Here is a 13052-nt window from a genome sequence, read left to right as displayed (position 1 = left end):
TTTCAATTAGTGCATTTTAATATCCAGGCCCTAGTATCAAACAAGAAAAATACAGGGGATGCAAAATATCACCTTACAAATGTTCTCATTATTACAGTTAACGAAGTCTACAAAAGTGTAAATACCAACCTAAATTATGAAGGATGTTACATTTTAAAAACATTCCATCATAAAATTATTTGATTCAGTGTCAATCAGTATTTTCTTTCCATGGAAGATGTGTTGGTACATTAACAAGTGGTTTAAACGGATATCCCTCTGGAGTATATGCCTTTTACAGTAATGCTAATTTCTTCAATTGCTGTTACTTTGATTATTCTTTATTTAATTTTTTTCCCACACACACAAAATTCCCTTGTTACAACCACTGCAACCTCTGGACGCAACAAATTATAGCATTAATGCATTTCATTAAAAGCAAAACAGGTGTTGATGTGTATGTTGATAGAGATCTAATGGTTCTTCCAAACCAGTGAAAATCTCAACAGGAGTTACTTACTCTTCTATTCCTGGTTCAATTTTATTTTGTGCATGTAATCATTCTAATTGAGTATTTTATAATTCACCAGGGTATGAATGGAATGGTTATATTTAATAATTCTGCAGGAAGCCTTGCCTGTGACCTCGATGAGCTTTGATAGTCTATTTCTAATGTGGAAGTCATGAAGACCAAATATATTAATGAACAAATTGTTTTCAGCTTTTTGATTAAGAGGTCTGTAGAAGATGAATCTGTTTTTTACTGGAGAATATCTATTAAAATGTGGAATTCCTCACCATAGAAGTCTGAAATTTACATTCCCACAAGAAAGGTAATGCAGTTTAAATTATGCCACTGTCAGTGCCGGGCTTTCTCTTTGAATTCAATACAATTTTGCAGCCTTGGATGTCTGGAATACACTGCAGATTGCTTTAGAAAGCATCCAGTTGGTTAAATATCAATCCAGGTGATGACTGACATCTGAATATTTTTAGACAAGGCCGAGATGACACCTTAAATGTCTGATTTGAACATTTGATTAGATTGTTACATCATTTGTACATGTGACTGAACTGGGCTTCTTTCTGAGTCTTTCTCAGCGGAATTTGTTTTTCAGAGATTTTACCTGCTGCAGTCAAGATGGTGATTGCCTAACACTCGTGTTTGTTTCAGGATGCATTGTGGTCGAGGGACACGAGCTTCAAGAAGCAGATTTGCGTCTGATGTACACCTTTGACCAGGTCTCTGGAGCGGCCACACAATATGAAGCGCATTCAGATGCTCAGGTATGCAAGTGGTATTAAACTAGTAACAGACTCATGGGCCTGGCTCAATAATTCTATCGATGTTGGTTTTAAACTTCCATATGATGTGGTCTAATTGAGATTGTTTAATTGAAGACACTGTGAAATGATGGAGGATGATCCCAAATACATCTGATCATTTTTGATGATTACATTTAATATCCTTAGAAACATATGTAACCGATTTTGACAAGTGAGCTGTCGATGCAATATTGATCCACCATTCATTACTTTTTATTTCTTTTTCATTATTGTGTTCACTTGCCAAATAGAGTTTTAGTTGCATTTCAACAGAGGTGTGACTAAATCCGGAGGTTATTGTGTGTTTATAATAGTGGGCAGTTTTTGTTGCTTTTGAAAAGGTTGATTTTTCATAATGTATTCTGTCACTGTCACCAGGATCTTTATCCTGTGTAGGCCTCTTGAAATAAGCCAACAAACCATCCAGAGAAGTGGGCTTTGTCAGTTAGAGATTAGTATATCTCTCTCTGTCTCCTTTTTTTTCCCCTCAAGTATGAAAAATAAATGAATTTTAAAAAGATTGCACACAGGAGGTTTTTTGATAGATGTGACCAGGTGTCATGAAAATGGTGAATTAGTGATGCTTTAATCAGTTCAGCAAGGGGGCCCAACTCACCGGAGCAGGAAATAAAGGTAGGCTCTGAGCTGCCAACCATATGGCTGGCATCTGATCAGAAACATGGATTGACAGAGTGGCCAAAGAGTATCCTGCAGCTCTGCAGCAGTAAACTGTGAGGGGAAATTGCACTTTTTTTTTGAAGAAGAAGAAAGTGCAGGGGATTTAACTTGCCATTATTCATCAAGCATAAAGAGCAACAATTGTTCTTTGTCAGGGAACAATGGCTGTGTTCCTCTAAACAGATGAGGCTATTCAGCATGTAGAATGATTTCTCCGTGAAGACATCATAAAACATGAAAAATATATATTAAAACTTCAAAGTCCATGTAGTCTGTGCTATAACACTGCGCTTAGTAAGGAATAACTTAAAATGGTTTACAGGGAATCTTTATGGGGTGTGGGGAAGCAATGTCGTTGTGTCTCCAGGAAGTAGGAATTATTCTCCAGAACACTGGGTTGGGTTTGGTTTAACCTTTGGACTAAATATTAATGTAGACTCTCAGTATCTGGGCTCCCATGGGATGATTACCAATACCATCTCAAATCAAAAATGTATAATTTATTTCAATCTTGTCAGTCTATATCAATAAAACAATCCCATAATAGCATGTTTCTTTGTTAAAGTTACTTTGTTTAAATCTTCACTTCTGAAAACCTATAAAAATTTAAAGACTATACATTTGGAACAGCATTTTATTTTTGTTCTTTTTTAATCTTTTTAAGTTATTATGCTAATCTGATTAATTGCATCATTAAAGTATTTCTTTCCTCCTGCAGGTTTTGGTTCTCCTTGATGTCACTCCAGATCAGTCGATGGTGGATGAAGGTGTGGCCAGAGAAGTGATTAATCGCATTCAGAAGCTGCGCAAAAAGGTTAGGGTTGCAAACAGTAAATGTCTTAATTTTTGTATGTATTTATTTTTCAGTAGTATTGTACATTGAACATTTTTGATTTTTATAATTGTAATATGATCTATAATCCTGTTGTGAATTTGTCTTTTTGTGCGACCTAATTAAACAAAAAATCCTACAATTATGTATGTAATAGAAACCGTTTCACTGCTCTCAAATCCGCGTCCTCTGGAGGCTGTGGTCTCCTGTCCCAGAATGATGTGTCGATCGTGCCTGTTGGTCAGCAGCACATTATAATTGACTGCACAAAGGTCAAGTTAGCAAAAGGAAACCACACCACTCCAGGTTCCTTTTGCTCTATATAATGACACCCCCACCAGCTTTTCCTTGAGACTGAAATTCAGACAGTATAGTGCAATTCTTCACGTCTCTGCTGGTCATTTCGTTCCCAAATGTTTACATAGCTTACTTCATTCCTTTTTCCAGGCTACTGGCTATTTTTTCTTGAAATGTTTCCACTATATCTCTAACCATATTTTACCTTCTTAGGTTACCAGTAAAATAACACATGCATTGATAAATGGGCAATCGTAAATCAGCCTAAGCAAGCTAAATTTGCAGAGATCGTAATTCCGAACCAGTCCAGGCTACTGGCAATTTTTCTTGAAATGTTTCCACTCTATTTTAAACAGTCCTTTTCCTTCTTAGGTTACCAGAAAAATAAACCCAATAGATTGAAAAAAGGGCAATCGTAAACTGGCCTAAGCAAGATAAATTTGCAGAGTTCATAATTGTGAATGAGTCTGACTTTTAAGTAAATTGGAAATTAAAATATTAGGATTTATTTAATAACTAATTTCCTTAATAAACAAACATTTTTCTGTTGAGAATCTCTGCCTCATGTCTGAGAAGCTCTGGCACTTGGCCAGTATGGGTTTCTTTGTTATTGGATAACTCAGGTCGGGAGGAATTTTCCATGTCATGGAAGACATTTTTAACACACAATTGTGAGAGGGCCGTGGTATCTGTTAGGTAGGATAAGTGCTGTTGGGGTCAGCAATATTTTGGTTTCTTAAATTAGTTTTCTGCTATAGTAGAACATTTTTATATTTGAATTATTTATATACAGTTATATTATTTACAATTATGCAAGGAAATAGTCACTGTGTTAAACTTGCTGGAATGGAGTAAATTAAGTTCTGTTAGTAGCTGATATCTGCCCTCAAAACTGGTTCCCAAGCAGATTAAGATCGACATGTTTTCATGTTTCAAGATTAGAGCTTTTTAAATAAATAGCTGTCTGCAACAGCTGCCAAATCTAAAAGATACATCAAATAATAATAATCAAGTGTCTCAGTTTTACTATTGAATAACAGTGCAGTGCTGGTATCTGTGACTTGGATATGATAGCTGACATTTAATCATGATGTTCCAGCTGTAACCCAAACGTTTATGCTTTTGTTTAAGGGTCGCCTGGTGCCATCTGATGAGATTACTGTTTACTACAGTTGCACGCCGGCCACTGAATACTTGGACAAGGTTGTCCAGTCTCACACTGAATTCATACTTGCCACCATCAAGGCTCCTTTGAAAGCCTACCCTGTTCCCAAAAATGCCAGTGTCATTATCCAGGAGAAAACCCAGGTAATAACTCCATAATCGGTCTAGTAGTAAACCTCCACTGACAAGATCGAGAGTGAAAACGCAATCGTTAAGACTGATGTTGATGCTTTGTTTACATCTTAGTTAATGCAGTTTTAACCTTTTATTTTTTAATATATTAAGATGATTATTTTTTAAATTCCTAGCTGAAGGGATCTGATCTGGAACTGACTATTGTGAAGGGAGCTTCGGCTGTTTGTGCTCCTCTCTCAGGACCAGCTTGTTCCTACATCAATTTAAAACTGAACTTCAACAACAAAGAGCAAGGTATGGGAAGGCATCTTCTCTGCTTTTAAAACTTAGTAATTTTGTTCATCTTCCTGATGTTGGAGGTAAAGAATATGGGCACTGAACACTGTATGTCTCTGAAAGATGAGCTGATGAGTTTCCTGTCCTCTTTGAATTGAAGCTGGAGTGGTTCTTCTGGAGAATCCCAAGGGTGACAACCTTGTGGATTTGGAAAGACTGAAAGCCGTGTGCTCCAGTATCTTCGGCCTCCAGAGCCCACAGCTGGCTGTGTACGATGGCAAGACAGGTGAGAGCCTCAGCACGGCCTGACACACACGTGAGGGCCAAAGCTTACGATTGTGCTAACCATACAAAAGTTCGCAAGAGCTTAATTTCAAAAAGTGCATAATCGCAAGAGCGCTGAGCAGGAGATCAGGCTGCTGTATTAGTGTGGACAGATGTGTCTGGAGTGATCGCTGTAAGGGGGTCGGGGACAGTGCGCTCCTGACCTCGGTGGGAAGGTCGTTCCACCACTTAGGGGAGAGGGTGGTAAAAGAGCGGCTCTGGAGGAAGGAGACCCGGGGGGTGGGTACAGTACAACATTCTTTTCTCTTATTGTGTTTGTTTAAAAAAAAAAAGATACACATATATACACATACACCAATCAGCCATACCATTATGACAACTGACAGGTGAAGTGAATAACACTGATAATCTCATTATCATGGCACCTGTCAGTGGGTGGGATATATTAGGCAGCAAGTGAACATTTTGTCCTCAAAGTTGATGTGTTAGAAGCAGCGTAAGGATCTGAGCGACTTTGACAAGGGCCAAATTGTGATGGCTAGACGACTGGGTCAGAGCATCTCCAAAACTGCAGCTCTTGTGGGGTGTTCCCAGTCTGCAGTGGTCAGTACCTATCAAAAGTGGTCCAAGGAAGGAAAAGCGGTGAACCGGCGACAGGGTCGTGGGCAGCCAAGGCTCATTGATGCACGTGGGGAGCGCAATCTGGCCCGTGTGGGCCGATCCAACAGACGAGCTACTGTAGCTCAAATTGCTGAAAAAGTGAATGCTGGTTCTGATAGAAAGGTGTCCGAACACACAGTGCATCGCAGTTTGTTGAGTATGGGGCTGCGTAGCCGCAGACCAGTCAGGGTGCCCATGCTGACCCCTGTCCACTGCCGAAAGCGCCTACATTGGGCACATGAGCATCAGAACTGGACCACGGAGCAATGGGAGAAGGTGGCCTGGTCTGATGAATCACGAGTTCAAGGTGTTGACTTGGCCTCCAAATTCCCCAGATCTCAATCCAATCGAGCATCTGTGGGATGTGCTGGACAAACAAGTCCGATGCATGGAGGCCCCACCTCACAACTTACAGGACTTAAAGGATCTGCTGCTAACGTCTTGGTGCCAGATACCACAGCACACCTTCAGAGGTCTAGTGGAGTCCATGCCTCGACAGTCAGGGCTGTCTTGGCGGCAAAAGGGGGACCTACACAATATTAGGCAGGTGGTCATGATGTTATGGCTGATTGGTGTATATATACGTTTCTTAGTCTCTCACTGACTAGAGAATTAAGTACCTGTCTTGGCCTAAAACATGTCCCTTGCTGTTCATGTCATTGTGGTCTTTCAGGTACATAATGTCTTTTTATGTCACATTGGAAGCAACGGCAGGATAATTACTTAAAGTCGTGTTTTGAGGGAGACCTTTTTTTTTTTTTTTTGTAATCATTACCTTTGTAACATTTTAGTCAGGTCACATTCTTAATTACAAACGTTCCAGTGCCTGGTGTCATATTACAGGTGTCTTGGACTTAAGCTACTGTCATGACCATAGCAGCAGTGGTTAATGTAACACTGAAAAGAACTTCATTTTCCAGAAGACTTAATTCTGCAAGGCTTTACCAAGAGCCGCTGAGCACACGTTAGACCTGAGAAGATGGCTCTCCTGATGCCTGTGCAGTTACACCTGACTAGAAGTTTACAAAGCTCAGTAACATTAGAAATATCTCTCGAACATGTTCACTGCGATGAACCCCTGGGACAGCCAGTACTGTTTTAATGAGCTTTGAAACCTCATTTAAATATGCTTCAAGTGAAATATTCCTAAAATTAAATTGGTTTGAGTTTTTCCTATAAATAGATGTATTCCCTTTTTAATTAGTAGTAATTAATTGAACTGTTTTATTTCTTTTAAACAACTTGATAAGATGAATATACTTTTCTCAGAATTTGATGGTGTTGAGGCGTATGCTGGATCCTGTTGGGATTTTATATTTAGCATTGATTTCTGCTTGTTTTGTACAAACGGAAATACAACTCCTAATGCAGTATAACTTGCACACCAAAATATGGGAGGTTTCATCCTAATCAAGCTGTATAACACAGTATTATTATATAATTAAATGCAACCACAGTAGCAAGATAGGAATGTTTTTATTTTATTGTACTCTTTGATTTACCCTTTAGCCAGTGCCAGTTTTAATTGGGAAATGCCTTATTTTGCAGTGAACATGACATTTGCCATTTTAAACAATTGTATTATTCTTACTTTTTCCTCTTGTGCTGAAAAACACACTTTCTTGACATGTTAAAATCTTTTTTTCCTTTTTTTTTCTTCCCAATTCGAATATGAGGGAAAAATTCTAAGGATTGTCAATTTTCCTCACTTATTTAGAACAAGGAATCCGTTAATAGATTTCAGAGACCAATCTAAATTCAGTACTTTTATTTCATTTTGGACTTATCCTTAGGTAGGACTACTGTAACTAGTTAAGGTGAATATAACTAATTGAATTATAAATCTTACTGGGGTAAAAGTTTAAAGCACTTTGGACAATACTGACATTTTATGAAGCCAACATTGGTTTATTGTATTATACATTAGGCGATATGACATTAAAACTTGCATGATTCTCAGTAGGAAGTCAAACATGAGGCCAGGTATCTTGGAGAATTGACTGAAAGATGATTTTAACTGATCGAGTCCCACAGTGACAGTACTTTATTTTCAGATAGATTTTCCATTTCTTGAAAATGATTCCTAATTGTTTTGCTTCAAATTAATCTTTCCTTTGGAGAAAAAATAAATTGTGCTGAAGGTTCCTGAGAGATATCCTGTGAGGGGCTTATAGTGAAGAGCTTTAGAAGAAACCAAATAAGTAGATCTTATCTGTTAATGTTTGGAAGTAGAGGAGAATGCAGATAAACTAGATGAATTGCCTCGAAATAAGGAGGATTTGTAGTATTTTTGGACAACAGGCTGGCTAAAAATAGCCAGCCCATTGTCAAAAAATACTACAAATCCTCCTTATTTCGAGGCAATTCATAAGACCATAGCATCTTATATAGACTATTTTTATCAGGACATTGCTGTTCATAGCGATGTAGACTGTTGTCTCCAGGCTGTGATTGTAGAAATTCCCTTGTCTGAACATGCCTTACCACACTTACCATCAGCATAAAACAAAGTGTAATGTCTAGCCTGTCAACCACATGTTTGTATCTGGAGCAGCTGGTCAGCCAGGGACCGCGGAGAAACAGAATTAAAATAAATACATGCATCTCCAAGGCTATATGAATACAGAGCAATTTAATGTTTTCTGTGTTTTTATGGTGTTTGTGTCTGTACTCTGTGTTTTATTGCGCTGCTGTCCTTTGCAGTAAAAATGTGTGCAGGCCTTTCCTTTCCAGGGACCAGCAGCCAGTATAAATGACTGCAGCAGTAATCATCGTGAGCTGCAGATGGCGGATTCCACATCTGAATGCACACAGAAATTAAGGAGAGACGCAGAGCTCAGCAAAATCTGCAGCATATGGCAACTGCACTTCATTAGTATGACAGTCTCATACCAATACATCATGCGTTAAATTTTATCTATAAAGTCCGATGTGATTATTATTTTTTAATTGCTAGGCAGCAGTGTTTGGTTTTTCCCAGAGATAGGTAGCAGATGAAGGAAAGCTGGTGGCTTCACATGTGAAATCTTACCGGAGAGTTGCTCTGTGGTTCTGGAGCGTCTCAAGAGGCCCTTAATCCCGGTCTGTCGCTTGCATCCTTTCCAAGACATTACTTTCAGCCTCTTGAGCTCTTTCTGTGTGTTGTCCTTTTTCAAAAGAACACACGGAGTATCTGAGATGATTTATAGGGTGATGCTCTTATTTTAGGTTTTACTTTAATGCTGATTTAACTCCTGGTTATGAGCCTAGCAATCTAAATTAAAGGTGAAGGGACCCCCATAGCCTGGTATGGGACAAATGCAGTAATGTAATATCTCTTAGTGATGCAGGTAGTTCCCATGCTTTACTCGTTAAAATGGATTTACGACCCGATTTATCATTTAAATGTCGAATTTTTGCTTCTTAAGCATTGTTGCACTGCATTAAAACCTTGCCGTGTACATTGATTAATTAGTTGTCTGAACCGACTGCTTTATGGGATGGTAAGTTCGCTCTTGTGGAACTCATGCGTGAATTGGATTCTAACACATGCTTGAAGAAACATTGTTGGCCTGCAATGTGTGGTGTCTTCAAAGTTGGTCCACTGGTTTTAGGGTTACATGGGCTCAGCCTTCCTTGTAGACCTCTGGCCTAGATGCACTTCATCAAGCGAGGAACATCCCCTAAGCCAGGTTTGATCTTGTGTTCTGTAGAGCTGAGCCGTAAGATGGACCTCCTGACTCTGAGTGGAAAGACCCTGCATGTTACCTCAGGAGCTGCCCCCACTGGAGCCCCCAGCTCTGAAGGCTTGTTCTGCCCCTACATCAACCTACAGCTGCTAAACACGAAGCCACAAGGTAGGCAACTTTCCCTCTTTCCAGACAGGTCAGCCAGTGAAGAATATGGCAATTGTACAAGTTCCACTGATCAGAATGCTTTGGGATGGAATCTAGATTTCTCATGACAATGGTAATCATTGAATTGAAGGGACTCTGTTACAATAAAATGGGTTTAATATATTTTATTTATATCCCTGCCTGTTGCGTAACATATATATATATATATATATATATATATATATATATATATTTAAGTTAATGCCTTTAAAGTTGATGTAGCTAATGTTATATTTGGGTGTGATGTATATTTAAAATTAATGTACATAGCTTCTGCTTCATGGCATGTTGCAGTGGGTGAAAGACTTGGCTCTCCAGGCCTTTCTTGCACTTTCTGTTGGTGTCTGTCACATCTAGAGACGAGACACTGTGCCAGAATGCAAGCATTTATAGTGGGTGGTATTTATCTATTCCCAGAGCAATACATTTGAAAGTATTGATAACAGAAGGCAATCAAGCTTGTGCAATACATTTTAAAATCCCAATCAGATGCAAATGGTAAAGGAAAGCTGTCCTGAATAAAGCTGGGTCTAAATTCTGCACATTCATATCCCCAGTGTAGAGAATATATGGTGCAGCCATTAGTTGGTCCATACCTCTCCTGGTCCACACCATCATAGTCATTCGCTCTCGTTGGTTTTCTTGTAGAGTGTCAGAAAGGGGAAGTGGGGACCCTGCTGTTGGCTAACCCAGTTGGACAGAACGGGCTGACCTATGGAGGGCTTCTGAATGAAACTGCCAAGGTGTTTGGCCTCAGAAGTCGGAGACTCAAACTGTATCTTGACGAGGCCCTCGACGAAGGTAAGAACCACAGACTACAGACGTTGCATGTGCTTATGGTCAAATGATTTTAAAGTTGCTCTGTGTGGTTTGGTGCAAGGTCTCCAAGATGATGGATCCAAACGTCTTTAAAAATAATATGAATACAATGTTCTGGTGGAATTTACTTTCATAGCTGGGGCTTTAGTGCATTTCTGAGAGTTTGAATGCATCACTTCAGAGCTGCACAATCGAATACAAATGAATTGGAAGAATCTCTGAGCCTCTAGTTATTGTACATCTCTGTTGATTTGTCATCCCCCAGTTTGGAGAGAGAACATCAACCGATTCAAAGTGCTAATCATTAATGCAAGTAGTGTCAGTGTTCAGGTTTCTCTTCACAGGTAGTGAATTGGGCACAATACTCGGAAATGTTCTGTGTCAGGAACTAAAACAAAGTAAATACACTATCTTGCATACTTGCCAAACTCTGAAACTTCAATGTGTTTCTTTGCTGGTCAGCATTTTTCACATTTTTCTTTATATATAAATATAAATGCATGGAAGCCTTGAGGTTTACTCAGCAGATGAACCTCTGTTCTCAATTTGCAGTCTGCTGTCCTAGATTATGCTGCACAATGTAGTTAATTCTTCAAATATTTTTATTTCTCCACAAAATGGGATTTGATACTTGTGTTGTTTTAAGATTGTTTTTTTTTTTTTTCTTTCCCTCACTGAAATATTGTATTTATTCAGCCTTAAAAAACAATATAAATATAAGAGAGCAATAATAAAAAGAGAAAGATACCAGGTATTTCTGGAAGGATGTTGATCTGATCTGACCAAACCCAACCAAGTGCCTGCTGACAGTGATCTATTACTCTTATCACCTGGAAGTATGTGATCAAACGTTTTCAAGTTGTCCAAAGTATTTATTTGTGTATTTATGTTTACTTGCTCACCAGAAAAGTAGGTCAAATCCCTGAGGCTCCCAGAGCTTCCCAGCCTGACATCTGAAACAATGAGCCAGGGTTGTGAAGCAGAAATAGTGCAGATACACAGCCTTAGAAGTTCATTCATTTCAGGGTTTCTACTTGAAGCAGGATGGCAGGAGTTTATTATCCAGGGCTGCTGATTTGTTCCGTATCTTATGTATTCATGTTCTCTCTCATTTTAAGGAGCCTTAATTTTAAATGCATATCAATGCTTGTATTTTTATCTACTACAAATGTAGGCACCTATATAGGTATTTTTTCACTGAAATTTGCCATAGCATCCAACTTATTTAGCCTTAATGAATTAGCCAGAGGTGGGGTCGGAGCATATTTTAAGCTTTATAACGTCTATTGTTTTCCCAAAGGTGTTTTGTTTTTTCTCCCTCAAACGTTTCTCTGACAAAACAATAGATTACCTGTCAGACTTGATGTCTTTTGTATCTTTGTAAATCTCTTTGTATATATTTTAGCCGTTCATAATGAAATGCATCTTTATATGTATTTCAGAGATCACAGAACAGACGTCAATGAAGACCCTGAACACGAAGACTGTGTACGTTAGAGTTTTACCCACAACGGCAGAATCATAACATTTTTTAAGGAATTAAAAAAAAACACATATACAGCCTTGCTTGCTTTTCCATTCTGAGAAGGTTTCCACTATTGAAGCCATTCTCTGTACAGGCACTGCAGTCTTCAGTCCGCAGTAATGTACCCTGAACGCGCCAGTCTGAATGGGTGTTATGGTCAGTGTTAGCCTCTCCGTGTCTTCTTAATTTTAATGTCTCTTTCTTTCCTTGGCTAAGTCAGCGTATTGAATGGTTTGCAGTATGCAGATTTGGCACAATTGTTTTAGCTCTAGCAGTCTATGCAATAAATAAAAGGTGATAAAATACTTTAACCCCTCCCCCCTTTCACAATCTTCCTTTGAGGGATTTTATTCCCCTGAAACTTAAGATAATGACATGTGCCCAAACATAGAAAATGTATTTTGATTCCAGGAGTGTTCAAATCTATTGTGACAGTTTTCCATCGCTAAACCAATAGATCATTGATAACTGTCAAAAGATGAAATTTGAGGCATGAAAGAATCAATACCAGTGTGTGCTTTATTATGTGACCCGCACATGTGACCTCCATACATGTTCAATGAAAGAGTGTCTTGACTGAGTGATACAAAGAAAATATGCTGTACTGTCACACAATCAATTAATACAACCCATTCATCGTTGTCTGAGAGGTTCATGTGGGAGATCTGATACCAAAAATGAAAAAAAATAGCCGCCTTTGCTTACAAGATTATATTCATGCCAAGGGTGGTGTTTTTTTTTATTCATCTCGTGTGTGGGGTATTCCTCAATGGGCTCCCACTTTGGACTATAGATTAACAGGTAGGAGTAAGGATTATCAAGTGTAGCTTCTGCTGTACCTTTTTCATAGAAGACACGGTTTTGTAACTAAACAGGTGATTGGCTAAATAATGGACAACACATGGGGAAGACTTTGGTTTTTAAGGGGTATGCACAATAAAATGGCTTTAAAAAATCACTGTCGTTGTGTTTTTTTTCTTTACATTGAGCGGTGTGAGCACTACTCCAGCTGCTGTGGTTTGGAAACTGCTTGGATCACTGCAATGAAGGCCATTGATCATCGACCCTTGATAACTACATATTTGATTTAGCAAGAAAATGCATTGTGTGTTTATATCTGCCTCCAGCTTCCTCAGTTATGGCTGTAGTAATTTGTTGCACTGTATTACTTTTATACTAGCATCTTTACAATAACAATGTA

At 38.7% G+C, this 13052-nt stretch overlaps 1 protein-coding gene across 2 annotated transcripts in view; it reads left to right on the top strand.

The window, feature by feature from the left end:
* The window catches only part of iars1 (isoleucyl-tRNA synthetase 1), a 53541-nt gene extending 40732 nt beyond the window's left edge, over positions 1 to 12809 (top strand). For both annotated transcript variants that reach the window (XM_066697845.1, XM_066697846.1), the window contains exons 27-34: positions 1154 to 1266; positions 2702 to 2797; positions 4244 to 4420; positions 4585 to 4705; positions 4848 to 4973; positions 9325 to 9468; positions 10156 to 10308; positions 11769 to 12809. In XM_066697845.1, the coding sequence (XP_066553942.1) occupies positions 1154 to 1266; positions 2702 to 2797; positions 4244 to 4420; positions 4585 to 4705; positions 4848 to 4973; positions 9325 to 9468; positions 10156 to 10308; positions 11769 to 11851 (1013 nt within the window). In that variant the 3' untranslated portion in view covers positions 11852 to 12809. The remainder of the gene's footprint in view (positions 1 to 1153; positions 1267 to 2701; positions 2798 to 4243; positions 4421 to 4584; positions 4706 to 4847; positions 4974 to 9324; positions 9469 to 10155; positions 10309 to 11768) is intronic.
* Positions 12810 to 13052: the final 243 nt, after the last annotated feature.

This window comes from Amia ocellicauda, chromosome 3, assembly GCF_036373705.1.
Source record: "Amia ocellicauda isolate fAmiCal2 chromosome 3, fAmiCal2.hap1, whole genome shotgun sequence".
Lineage (NCBI taxonomy): Eukaryota > Metazoa > Chordata > Actinopteri > Amiiformes > Amiidae > Amia > Amia ocellicauda.
This window is presented reverse-complemented; position numbering and strand designations above follow the sequence as displayed.